The sequence below is a fragment of the Gracilinanus agilis genome, chromosome 3 (genome assembly GCF_016433145.1).
Source record: "Gracilinanus agilis isolate LMUSP501 chromosome 3, AgileGrace, whole genome shotgun sequence".
NCBI classification, from domain to species: Eukaryota; Metazoa; Chordata; class Mammalia; order Didelphimorphia; family Didelphidae; genus Gracilinanus; species Gracilinanus agilis.
In genome coordinates, this window is record NC_058132.1 from 122,646,611 (window position 1) to 122,659,619 (window position 13,009).

At 39.1% G+C, this 13,009-nt stretch overlaps 1 protein-coding gene across 1 annotated transcript; it reads left to right on the top strand.

Annotated features, from left to right (window-relative positions):
* Positions 1-301: 301 nt before the first annotated feature.
* FAM124A (family with sequence similarity 124 member A) lies at positions 302-9,496 on the top strand. Its single transcript, XM_044668948.1, has 2 exons — positions 302-1,195; positions 9,410-9,496. The coding sequence occupies exons 1-2, from the start codon at positions 302-304 to the stop codon at positions 9,494-9,496; spliced, it is 981 nt and encodes a 326-aa protein (XP_044524883.1).
* Positions 9,497-13,009: the final 3,513 nt, after the last annotated feature.

Here is a 13,009-nt window from a genome sequence, read left to right on the forward strand (position 1 = left end):
TGTGTGTGTGTGTGTGTGTGTGTGTGTATATACATATATATATATACACACATATGTGTGTGTGTGTGTATATATATATATATATATATATCAGTTATTATTCTGTGGAAGTGACTTACCACTCATTGTTCCTACTAACATGATCAAACTTATAAATGCTTCATTTCCTATCACCACAGTTCAGTATTCTGAGATTTATCAAACACCGTATGAGAGTCCTTCTCCAATAAACGTCCAGCTGCAGGGTTAATTTCCCCAGGGAAGTCTTTATTTAGTCTCTTGTCTCAGTGAGGCAGTTACAATGATTTTCACTATTGTCCTTGAAGGCAGGACTCATGGATCACAGTCTGGTGGTGTGCATTCCATTCCTCTTCCTGCCCATCCCTTACCACAAAAGGTTTCTGAGTGTACAGCTGAGAAAATTTTTCCCATTAACACAGCCTTTCTGTTTGTGCTCTCAGGTGAGCTTTCTGTGGAAGACACTCAGGATCCCTTCCTCGTCAGCGTCCATGTTATCACTGACCCAGGTGAGTCCAAAGCCCTCCAGGAAGCCATTGACAAGGTGTTGGCTTGGATCCACCCAGATCTCCAGCTTTTCCGTGTGTCCGAAAGGAGAGTGGCTAGGAAACGGAAGAGGCAGAACAAAACTTCCCAGCCGGCCCTTGCTATTGTTCTCTTCCTACAGGAGGAATACGGAGAAGAGCAAATCTTGGAACTCCATGAAACTTTTCAGAGGCCCCCGTGGCACTACCACCACACAGAGCGAGTCCATGGCAGGTTCCTCCCCTATCTACCCTGCAGTCAGGACTTCTTCACTCTGGCCCCAGGAACCCCACTGTGGGCGATCCGGCCAGTGCATTACGGAAAAGAAATTGTCCGTTTCACCATCTACTGCAAGTATGAGAACTTTGCTGACATTCTGAAGCTCTATGAGCTGATCCTGAAAAGGAACCCAAGTCAGAGGAAGTCAGACTTCTGCATTTTCCCCATTTATTCAAATTTGGATGTGGATATCCAGTTCTCTCTGAAAAGACTCCCCAGTGGCCAGCTACCGGTGCCCACAGACTCCTCTGTGCTAGAGTTCCGAGTGAAGGATATTGGGCAGCTCGTCCCTCTTTTGCCCAATCCCTGTAGTCCAATAAGTGAAGGAAGATGGCAGACCGAAGATCACGATGGGAACAAGATTCTTTTGCAGGTACCTTTGTTAGATGTCTGTCTGTGGGTAAGGGGAAATTTAGCCAACTAGCTCATACTGCCATCTTTATATCCTTAAGATTAAGGAATGAATTGAGAAATTAATCCTTAGTGTTAAGAAATAAGAAGAAAAAAATAAGCATTCATTCTTTGTCCACCCACTTTTTTTTTTTGCCAAAAAGTGCAAGGCAGGTTGTTCATACTGTATTTATCTTTAACAAAGTAAAAAACCTGGAGGAACCTCTCCACTGGATCATTTCATTTTTCTGTTGTGCCTCAGGTTGGTGCAATCAGCTTTCTTTGAATGCCTTTTCATTTACCCATATGTTTCAGCATCCACCACTGCACTTACAAAAAGGAATGCCAGTGGGTTTAGTTGCAATGGCTGTCAGGTTCTGATAGAACAGATGCTGCATGGTTTGTAATGTGGCCAATTTATGGTTTAAATATTCCCTTGGAGCAACCTCTAGAATTCAGTGAGTTATCAGCAGTTTCAATTCTGGGCCCCCAAGCAGAAACTACAGAAAGCGCCCACCTACTGCTTGTTGATTGGAAAATACATTGTTTTCCATTAGAGAGATTTATTCATTGTTTCATGCCCTCTTGTCCCCAGTTATGCAAGTAAAGATGTGGGTGTATTTGTAGTTGTTAGATTGAACAATGTATTAAAAAATACTTCTTTTTTAAAATTATTTAAAGGGCAAATTATTTCTTAGAAGTTTATGGATGTGATTTCATTGGTTAACCTTGGAAAGGAGAGAGAAATGAAGTTTAATGAAATCTATACAATTGATGATATGCCTCCATCTAATAGCTCAGCTCATGTACAACCCCAAAGTTGACTCCCCTGCCATGCATGAGTTTCTTAGATCCTTTAGTGGCAGTTAATTGTGCTCCAAAATTCAAAATTCAAAGTTAAATCCATCCTGCCTCTGTCTGGGTTATACTTGAATATATGTTTTTCAAATTCAAGACTTTATAAAAACTTTGTTTTTTCACTTACATGTAGAAACTATTCTTGACAGTTGTTTTCTGACATTTTGCAATTCGGATTCTCTCTCTCCTTTCCCCTCCCTCCCCAGGTGTTATAGAATCTAGTATAGGCTATACTGGTGCTTTCGTGCAATACATATTCCATATTCCCCATGCATGACAGAAGACACACATTACACATATAATAAAAGAAGGAAATAAAGATGATGTGCTTTGATCTGCACTCTATGGCTGTGGATAATATTTTTTTTAACATGAATCCCTTTGGCTTATCTTGGGACCTTGTTTTACTGCTAATAATTTGGTCTTTCACAGTTCATCATCATATAATATTTCTGTTACTGTATACACTGTTCTTTTTGTTCTATTCATTTCACTCTGCATCAGTGCACATAAATCTTTCCAGGTTTTTCTGAACTCATCCTGTTTTTCATTTCTTATGGTTCCATTATAACCATATACCACAACTTTTATAGCCATTCTCCAAGTACACTCCTTCAGTTTCCAGTTCCAAATTCTAACTCCAAATGCTGCTAAAATATGTTTGTACAAGTGGTTCCTTTCTTCTGTGTCTGATCTATTTAGGATACAAACCCAGTAGTGGTATTGCTAGGTCAAGGGGTATGCATAGTTTATGACTCTTTGGACCTAATTCCATATTGCTCTCCAAAATGATTGTATCAATTTACAGTTCAGCAGTGTATTAGTGTCCCAATTTTCCCACATTCCTTCCAACAATTATCATTTCCTTTTTGGCCATATTAGCCAATCTGATAGGTACGAGGTAGTATCTCAGTTGTTTTAATATAAATTTCTGTAATCAATAGTTATTTGGAACATTTTTTTCACATGGCTATAGGTAGTTTTAATTTCTTCATCTGAGAACTGCCTGTTCATATCCTTTGACTGTTTGTCAATTGGGGAATGCTTTGTATTTTTGTAAATTTGACTCAGTTTCCAACATATTTTTAACCAAAAATGAATAATTCCAAAAGTTAGGAACCTCTCTATAAAAGTTAGAAGGGTACTAAAAGACAATGTATATAACACAGTCATTGTATAGATAAGGAAACTGAAGCTCACTGGGGTTAAAGTGACTTACCATGGCTTTTGCCACCTTTCCTTGGCTGACTTTGTAGTCATAGTTTTCATATGGTAGCTATAGAGAAAAAGGAAGCTCTTTGCCATTAGGGAAAATGTTGTTAGCAGAACGTATTACTACAGTCACAAAAGGATGACATTGGCCTATTTAGACAAAGTTGTATAATTTCTGTTGCATTTGGCTTTAAACGTAGCCTATGTTCCCACAGCATGAAATGAAATTACAATTTGGCAATGATGTGGTTAATTGCTTAGAACAGGCAGTTAGGCTATACAATTCAAGCCAAAAATAGGGCCACCTAGAGATCTGAATTATTCAACCTGATAATCAATGCTGGCTGTATATACATGGAGCCATAGTAATATGACAGTCACATAGTAAGTGATTAATAAATGTTTTTACTCCATCATTTATTCTTCATATTCAACAACAAAACACCACAATTCTAATTTTTTATTTCTAATCATTTTTTCATAGAGATAGAGACTAGACCTGAGTTTTCTTTGGGAAAAGGAAATTCTGAATGAGAAAACTCCCTCTAACAATTCAGATAAACACCTGCTTTGCAATTTGTAATTTTAGAGTTTTGCCTGGGGCGGTGAGAGGGTAAATGATCAATGCCCAGAGTCAATCAATCAGTATGTGTCCTTGGCAGGATTCAAACCCCAATTTTCCCAACTTTAAGGTCTGATCATCTCTATCCACTCTGCCATAGTGCCTCTATATTCACTTTTAGAATACGTAGAAATTTTGATTATGTTTTTGCTAATAACCCAGACTCTTTGGGCAAAAATATGGTCTGTGCTCATGGAGAACATAGCTAACTATGTCAGCACACCTGCTTTCAAGCTGCCCATGTTCATGCCTCTGTCATCAGTACCACTTGACAAGATGGTGGCACTGAATCAAAACTCATGAATGCTCGAATTTCATAATATTGAAAGAGCAGAAAGAATCAAATGCTTGGTAAGATGACTTTTGGGAATGAAACAATCCAGAAATAGAGAACTTTTTTTCCCTTTGATCCCTCTGATAACAAGTGAAGAGGCAGAGTATAAAATATATATATATATATATGCACATATATATATGACTTATGTTTGGTTCAGAGTGACCTCAGAGAGATGTATTTCAAAGAAGAGCCACACACAAACCTAGTTCCTGAAATATGTCCAAGGATAGACCTTTGAGGCTTTGGCATGAAAGCGTGAAAAACATAAGAGAAATGAACCGGTACCCTGAGCTTGGTAATGCATGACATCAAAGGGAACTTTTGTGTGGAGGAAATAAAGTCAATGTGGATGGAAAAGAGTAACTGACCCTTTTAAAATAACCATGTAGGAATCATAACTCATGCTTAATTCTTAGTTTGCCAGAATAACATTGGTGGGTCAGGGTAGAAAATGATCCTTTGCTTTACTTCAGAAGAGAAGTCTGTGGGCTCTTTAAAGGAATCTCTAAAAGTGGATAGCATATTGTACAGTTGACATTAAGGTACTTGTGGTTGGTAATGAATATATTGGAGGGAGATTTATTTGCTTGTTTGCTTTTGAAGCCTTTCTCCCTACCTCACCTACCCTGGAAATGCAAGCACAGGTCACGGACCGATCCCACTGTTGATGGGCTTGGAAGCCTTAACCTGCGCCATTTTTTCAAATGGGACAGTTCTGCCTCCTTCCCTCCCCTTATGTCATCTTGTGCTCCATTTCCCTTCCTGGAGGCTCACCATTTAATGACAAACTTGCTACATACTCTCTATAAGCTTGAGCCCTTAACAACTCAGAACAGCTCCTGAGCTCTAGTCATGGAGTAGTCTCAGAGTCCCTAGGAACAGGGATTAAAGGCATGGGCCACCTCATCTATTGGGAGAACAATTTAGAAAACCTGTTTTTATCCATATTCTCCAGAAGTTCACAACTAAAAGCATTCCCTCTCCTAAGCTGCTTTTTCTACTAAAGTTTCTGCCAAAGTCTTTTGTTCAGTTTGTGGGAATTCTGGGTTGAAGACCAGCTCAACTGAATATTGTTTAATTGCTTACATAAAATACAGATTGTATTTCATTCTTAGCCTAATCAACTTAACCCTTCTCCCCCTTGTCCATGTTTCAGAAAGACCGCTTCCCCTTAGGTAGATACTTACATTTGAAGTCAGATTGCATTTCCTCTTCAAAGGACAGAAAGATTTGACTTTAAAGTATGTTTATAAATTTTCTAAACACTGTGTGGATTGGGATAGGATAGCCGAGATGCTATTATTAGGAACTTTTTAGCTCCAACCAAACACTTAGATGTATGCAAGTCTGGGCTCTGATGAAGTGGTAGGCCCCCAGGTTCCACCTCCCAGTCTACCTTTTCTATTTTCCATCTACTTCTTTTAGAGGTAACTTGTGGCGTAGTGAAGAGTACTGCGCCTGGAGTCAGAAAGACCTGAGTTTAAATCCAGTCTTAGACAGTAGCTCTGTGACCTTGGGCAAGGCACTTAACCTCTGTTTGACTCAGTTTCCTCATCTGTAAAATAGAGATAGTAATAGCACCCACTTCTCAGAGTTATAAGTATCAAATGAGATAATATTTGTAAAACATATACAAATGTTTATTCTTTTTTTCCTTTACTCTCTTCTTTATGGTGTCCACAACTGAGAGAATCAGAAGCTAAGACAACAGTAGAAACAAAGTTTAGAAGTTTATGTGGTTATTGATCATGTAAGGTGTTTTACAAAATATGGAACACAATATAAATATTAGCTATATATTGTTATTATTACTATTATCATCAAGTTTGTCCAGTCTGGTTAATGTCCAGAGGGCTTGGAAAAGCAAGCCCAGAAAAGCCTTTCCAAGAGCTTGGTTGGAGGTTCCTGCCAAAGGGTTGATGACCTCATAGCTATTTCACATTGGGAAGGGAAAATGATTCTCTTGAAAGAAATAATGTGGGGCAGCTAGGTGGCTCAGAGAACTGAGAGCCAGGTCCTCAGACACTTCCCAGCTGTGTGTCCCTGGGCAAGTCACTTAACCCTCATTGCCTAGCCCTTACCACTCTTCTGCCTTGGATTCTAAGATGGAAAGTTTAAAAAACAACAGTGGACCGTGATCATTGATCTTGGGTCCAACTTAAAGAAAGCACCTCAGAGGCTATTTAGTCCAACCCTTTCCTTTTCCAGATGAGGAACGTGAGCCCCAGAAAGTTAATTGATTTAACAAGGTAGCAAAGGTATCACATATCAAGGATCGAAGAGGGCATTTGAATCCAGGTCCTCTAAATCCAGAGCCAGTGAGGGTCCTTTCCACTGTACTTTGCTGCCTCACAGAGGGAGAGAGGAAAGGAAGAGAGTCTGAAATTTCTGCTTGAACTCTTTCAAAAAATATCTCTTTGTCTCACATGGGCCATTTACTTTGCTCTCTCTCTAGGGCTTCACTCTAAAACATATCGTATTTTACATGTTCCGAAGAAACAGCTGCTGTCAGTGGAGTGTGGGTACTCTTAGAATAGCAGGTGATGCTGTGACAGCCAGGCACCCAAATCCTCACTCAAGCATGGTGCTTCAGCTAGGGAGCACTACGCTCCATTTTCAGTGGGTTTCCAAGAGGGATTAGCATTCCCATCCTTTTAAGGGTGAGTTTCCCAATGGGTTGGTGTCTGAAGCTTTTCAGCAGTACTTTGTTCATAGAGAACAATAGAGAATATATTTAGTTGCTCAATCCTTTTTTTTTACATATTTGTATTTGTTTCATAAAATATTTTCCAATTAGATACAAGAAAAAAAATTTCAAAGTTCCTTTTTTGTAAAATTTTGAGCTCTAAATTCTTTCCCTCCTTCCAGATCTTCTCCTACTCTCTGAGAAGGCAAGCAATATGATATCAATTATGCATGTGAAGTCATGCAAAACATAATTCCGTATTAGCCATGTTGCAAAAGAAAACACACACACACACACACACACACACACACACACACACACACACACACCACGCTATAAAATAAAAGAAGTTTTAAAAGTACGCTTCCTTCTGCACTCAATTCATCAGTTCTCTCTCTTTGGAAATGGTTTGGATCACCATCTTGATCAGAGTTTGCTCAATTTTTTAAAAGATCTTTTGATTTTTGAAAAAGGTGGATGTGTATTTAGTGGTCTAACAACCCCTGATATGGCCTTGATGAGATGATCTAGACCATAGCAGATAGCTGAAATAGTTTGGAAACAATGTTTTAAACCCCTCTTACAGGTATTTTTGAGCAAGTAATTTCACTTTTAATAATACATTTTTATTTTCTTTTTTCCTTTCCTTTTAACAAGAATATATTGCTATAGCTATGCAAACTGTGTGGTTTCCTCTTATGAAAAACATTTTTTCACTTTGTTCTTTTTTGATTCCATGGTTTGTTGGAAAAGAGCACTAAATTTGGAGCCAGAGAACCTGGATTCACTTCCCAGGTTTCCCATTTATGACCTAAGTCACCTCAAGCAAGTCATTTAAATTCACTGAAACTCTGTTTTCTCATTTGAAAAAGTGAAAGAGTTGGGCTTTGATAGCCTCTTAGTTTCCTTCAAACACTACATTTTATGATCCTATGACACAGAAAATCTCAGAATAATTTTTTAAATGAAATCAGAATTTATATGGTTTCAGATATTTCCTAGCTATGTGACCCTGGGGAAGTCACTTAACACCTATTGCCTAGCCCTTGCTGCTCTTCTGCCTTGGATTCTAAGATGGAAAGTAAGGATTTTATTTGTTTATTTGTCATTTAATTAGAAGTTGGAATTTTTTTTAATAATCCTTACTTTCTGCCCTAGTTACTCTAAGATAGAAGGGCAAGTGCTAGGCAAATGGAAGTTAAGTGACTTGCCTAGGGTCACATAGATAGGAAGCATCTAAGAACAGATTTGAACCCAGGTCCTACCAACTATCCATCAAGAAACCTACCATCCGCCTTATACAACATATTTTGACATGAAAGCATTAACCCAGTTCTAGTCCCCACATTGGGAAAGATAGATAATCAGTCATTCATCTCCAAATAGATGTCTTCCAGAGATTTAACAAATAGGAACAGATATTTCCTCCTCAATGATGAAGAATAGGACCACTTTTCAAGAATGTTACATATCAAACCAAACTTTTCCCCAAAGTTTAGGGCCATCATTTCACAGCCAAATATACGCCTGGTCCCAGAATAGTCTCCGAACTTTCCAAACTGAAGGTGGAGTGCCAGCTTTCAACCATTGTTCTTTAGTTGTGAAAAGGCAAGAGGCAGGGTGGTCTACAGTGCAACTATTGTGGTAACAGTAGGAAAGGGGAGTGGTAGCCAAGGAAGAGTCTATGAATTGATTGAATCTTTTTGGACAGTTTGTTGTTGTTGCTCAATTGTTTTTCAGTCATGTCCAACTCTTTGTGACCCCATTTGGGGTTTTCTTGGCAAAAATACTGGAGAGGTTTGCCATTTCCTTCTCCAGCTCATTCGACAAATGAGGAAAGTGGGGCAAACAGGGTAAAGTGATTTCCCCAGGTCACACACATATTAAATGTCTGAGGCCAAATTTGGACTCAAGTCTTCCTGACTCCAGGCCCAGCACTCTATCCCTCCTTCCTCTCCTACCCAGAGATCATCGTTTGTTAATGAAAAAGAGAATAAAAATATTTTAGCAAAACTAATGCACACATCGTCCGAGTCAGACCATCTATGCAGTATGATGCCGTAGTCCACCAGCTCTGCAAAAAGGGAAGGGTGTTGTACCATCTCATTTCCTCCTTGGAAACAAATCTGGTTCACTGACTCTTTCAAGTTTTTGATATGCATGGCATAAATTTCCATCCCCTAGTCTGGGAAAATGATTCTCCCCTGCAAAAACAGGTTTCTGGCATCCCTCTTGAAGGAGAGAAGACCTTCCCGCTTCTGTTTTTGAGCAGATAGCCTACTTTCTCTCTTGTATGTTTGAAAGAGACAATTAGGATTGCTACTACATAGGGATGCTATATGATAAGCCCGTCCTTCACCCCCCACACCCCCCAGTAATTGTGTTCTATTAACATGGACCTTTTCTTTTTCTGCCTTCTTTTTCCTATGGTATATTTTACCGAATTTCTCAGAGCATCCCTCCCCGTGTTATTGTTCCTCAGCTAGGAGAGCGTTGCATCTGTTTCACAGCTGACGAGTCCCAGATGAATTGCAACAATGGCACCCCATCACTGAATGATTTACAATGAGAATGTTGATCACATCTATAAGTGTGATGCTAAATTGGTTCCATGGATTTATGGGTGAGGGGGACCCAGGGGTGAACAAATATGAATGATTCCCTTTGGATGCAGAACTGTACATTGCCTGCATTGTTTAGGAAAGGAATGAAAATATATTCCAGGAAAAATATATTGCAGCACTTGGGGTAGTTTTTGCTACGTGGTAGCCTGAGCCTAGGAACGTGGCATTCTCATGGTCAGGAAGATCTGGGTTCAGGTATTATCACTAACATGTACTGGGCCTCTGTGTACCCCCAGACAAAGCTCTAAGATTATAAATTGCAGAGCAGGTGCTTACCTTCCTGGGTGAAAGGAGTAGCCTTACTGGAAATCCCCTAGACCAACGATATCACAGGTCAGGATTCTTCATTTATTTTTCAGTTTTTCTTTTTTTTAAAATAATGTACACTGGATGCTATAAATGTAGATGTACTGTAAAGGTGGACGGAGTGTTCTGCAAATTTGAACATCATTATAACTGCTGTAATTGCTATTAGAAAGCAGATACGTTCCTCATGGATGAAGGAACTGACATTAAATGACTTGGCAAAAGTTATAAAGATAGTGCCAGAGGCAGGATTCAACCCCAGGACCTCTGACTCCAAAGTTAGTGCTCTAGTGGGACTCAGTTTTCTTATCTGTAAAATGGGGGAAATACATCCTAAAGTGGGATTGTTAAGAAGTGCAAATGAAATTATTTACTTAAGGTACTTGTAAAATTATAAACTTAGTGTTCATGTATCTTTTCTAAGACAGATATGAAATATCAATTCCAAGGCAACTGTGGTTAAATGACTTGCCCAGGGTCACACAGCTAGAAGTTCCTGAAGTCAAATTTGAACCCAGGTCCTTCCAATTCCGGGAGCTTGGGGATACCCTGAGCCACCTAGCTGCCCCTAAACTTGAAATGTTTTATAAATGTCAATTTTTTTAACAGTACACATGATTTGTTTTTTTTTTTTTTTTTTTTTTTTTTCACATGATTTGTTTTTGATGAGGGGTTGGGAAAGAGTGGGAAGAGCAGTTAGATGGATCTGTTCCAGTGGAGAGAAAAACCCTCAGGCAACATTGTAAGAATAATCATTTTGGCCATCTGTGCCATCCAGACTCTGACAGCTGTCAGCACCCCCATAGTGGTTAAATTCACTAACCTTGACTTTCCATCCAGTGTGCCTCATTAGGGCTGTGGCGTTCCTGGGTAGCAGCTCTGTAGTTGACCATAAAGGAGGATCCATTCTCCCTTTGTATAAGTCTCCACAGGAGATCCCTGGGCAGGTCTCTGATCATCTCCCTTCCCTACTGTGGGGGCCGACTGTAAGTCAAAGAAAGTAATTCAACTCTTGACTTCTAAGAAAAATGTTCTAAGATGTTCTGAATCAATTGGAGAAAAGTGAAATGATAATTTTTAGAAGATGGTGAAACATTTTCTCAAACTGAAAATACTTTTAAAACTATAATTGCTTTTAAAATATTTACATGTAACCTTAAGCTGGAAAAATCCTTTGAAGGAATCTTTTGAGGTGGTTAATCTTTAGAGCATTCATTGAAATCAGCACAGGAGCAGAATCTCTGCTTGCACCCTAAAGTTTTCTCCAAAAACTAATCAGGTCTAAAATAAAGCAGCTAGGTGGCACAGCGGATAGGTGTTGGACCTGCAGTCAGGAAGACTCATCCCTCTGGGTTCAAATCTGGCCTTAGACATATACTAGCTGTGAGATCCTAGGCAAGGCACTTCACTCTTGCTTGCCTCGATTTCCTCATCTGTAAAATATGCCGGAGAAGGAAATGACAAACCGCTCTAGTAAACTTGCCAAGAATATGCCAAACGAGGTCACAAAGTGTCGGACACAACTGAACAATGCAAGTAAGTCGCAGAACCTTGGTGTTGGAAGGGACCCTAGAAGCCATATGTCAATCCAAACTTAGATAAAAGTCTCCCTTCAGAACTTCTCCAGGAAACTATTATGCTTATAATAAATATAATTATAATGAATTACAAAAACTATAAAATTATAAATAAAAATTATAAAAATTTATAATAAATTATTATTATCCCAGTGATGGGCAAACTTTTTAAAGAGGGGGGGCCAAAGGAAAGGAAATGCTCATCTGTCAGTCTGTTTCTAAAGCAACTCTTTCAAAGTTTCATTGTATTGTATCCTACTCGTTGTATACCTCAGATTAGGAATAATGTCACAAGGCAGGATAGAACATTTCAGGGGGCTGCATCTGGCCCCAGGCTGTAGTTTGCCCATCACTGTGCTATCCTATAAGTTCCTTGAGAGCAATGACTGTCTTATTCCTATATTTGAATTCCTAGTGCCAGATACTTACTAGGTACTTAATAAATGCTTTTCAGTTGATTGCTATCCCCAACTCTGCTGCAAAGGCTATGCCCTGGAATACTCTTTAGTGATGGAGAACTCACAACTCATGAGACGGGTCAGTTTTCTTTCTTTTTTTTTTTTTTTACAGAAATCTTCCATTTTGGAATCATGTATTGGTTCCAAGGCAAAAGATTGGGAAAGGCTAGGCAATGGGGGTTAAGTGACTTGCCCAGGGTCACACAGCTTGGAAGTGTCTGAGACCATATTGGAACCCAGGACCTCCTGTCTCTGGGCCTGGCTCTCAATCCACTGAGCCACTATTCTAACAGTTCTATTTTTATAATTATTAAGAAGCTTTTTCTTTATAGTAAACTCAAGTCCTAATATACCTCTCTGAAATGTTCACCCATTTCTTCTAATTCTTTACTACGGGACCAAAAACCCAACACGGCATTGCTTGAAATACTTAGATAGCTGTTGCCCTCCATATCCCCCTCACCCTACTGCCCAAGGAATTTTTTTCCTCATGGAATAGCGGGCAAAGCTTTGGCCCTGGAGTCACAGTAGCAGGGTTCACTTCAGACATTTGATAGCTGGGTGACCCTAGACAAGTAAGTTACTTAACTTCCCTGGTTTAGGGCCCTCATCTATAAAGTGACAAGGCTTGATCTGATGACCTCAGAGGTCTCTTTCAGAGCTAGATATGTGATCCTAAAAGAGAAAAAAATTTACCCACATGTATTCTACTTGCTTTGTTAAACTCTTGGACCTTGAGCTAGTTTATAACCTTTATTATCTCTTTTTTCTTTGAAATTCTGATTCATTATCAGTTTAAAATTTTGTGGGTACTTTGAAATACTTAGAAATGGGAGCCTGAAGACTTCCAGAGAAACCAAATACAATGTTCTTTGGGAGGAAATTCATATTTATTTTTAAAGTGCTTTCTTACCACTCAATCCTATTATTGTTGAATATGTAATAGATGCTGTATGGAGAAAATCCAAAGTGGGCCTTCTTTCAATTTAAACCTTTTCTAAAACTCATCTGTGAGGCAAAATTGGAAATACCTCTTCTCCCAATACCAAGAAAAGAAAAAGGCAAGAAACTTCGTGATGAAAGAGAAGAGGAAATAAAATACTAGAATTATTGGGTC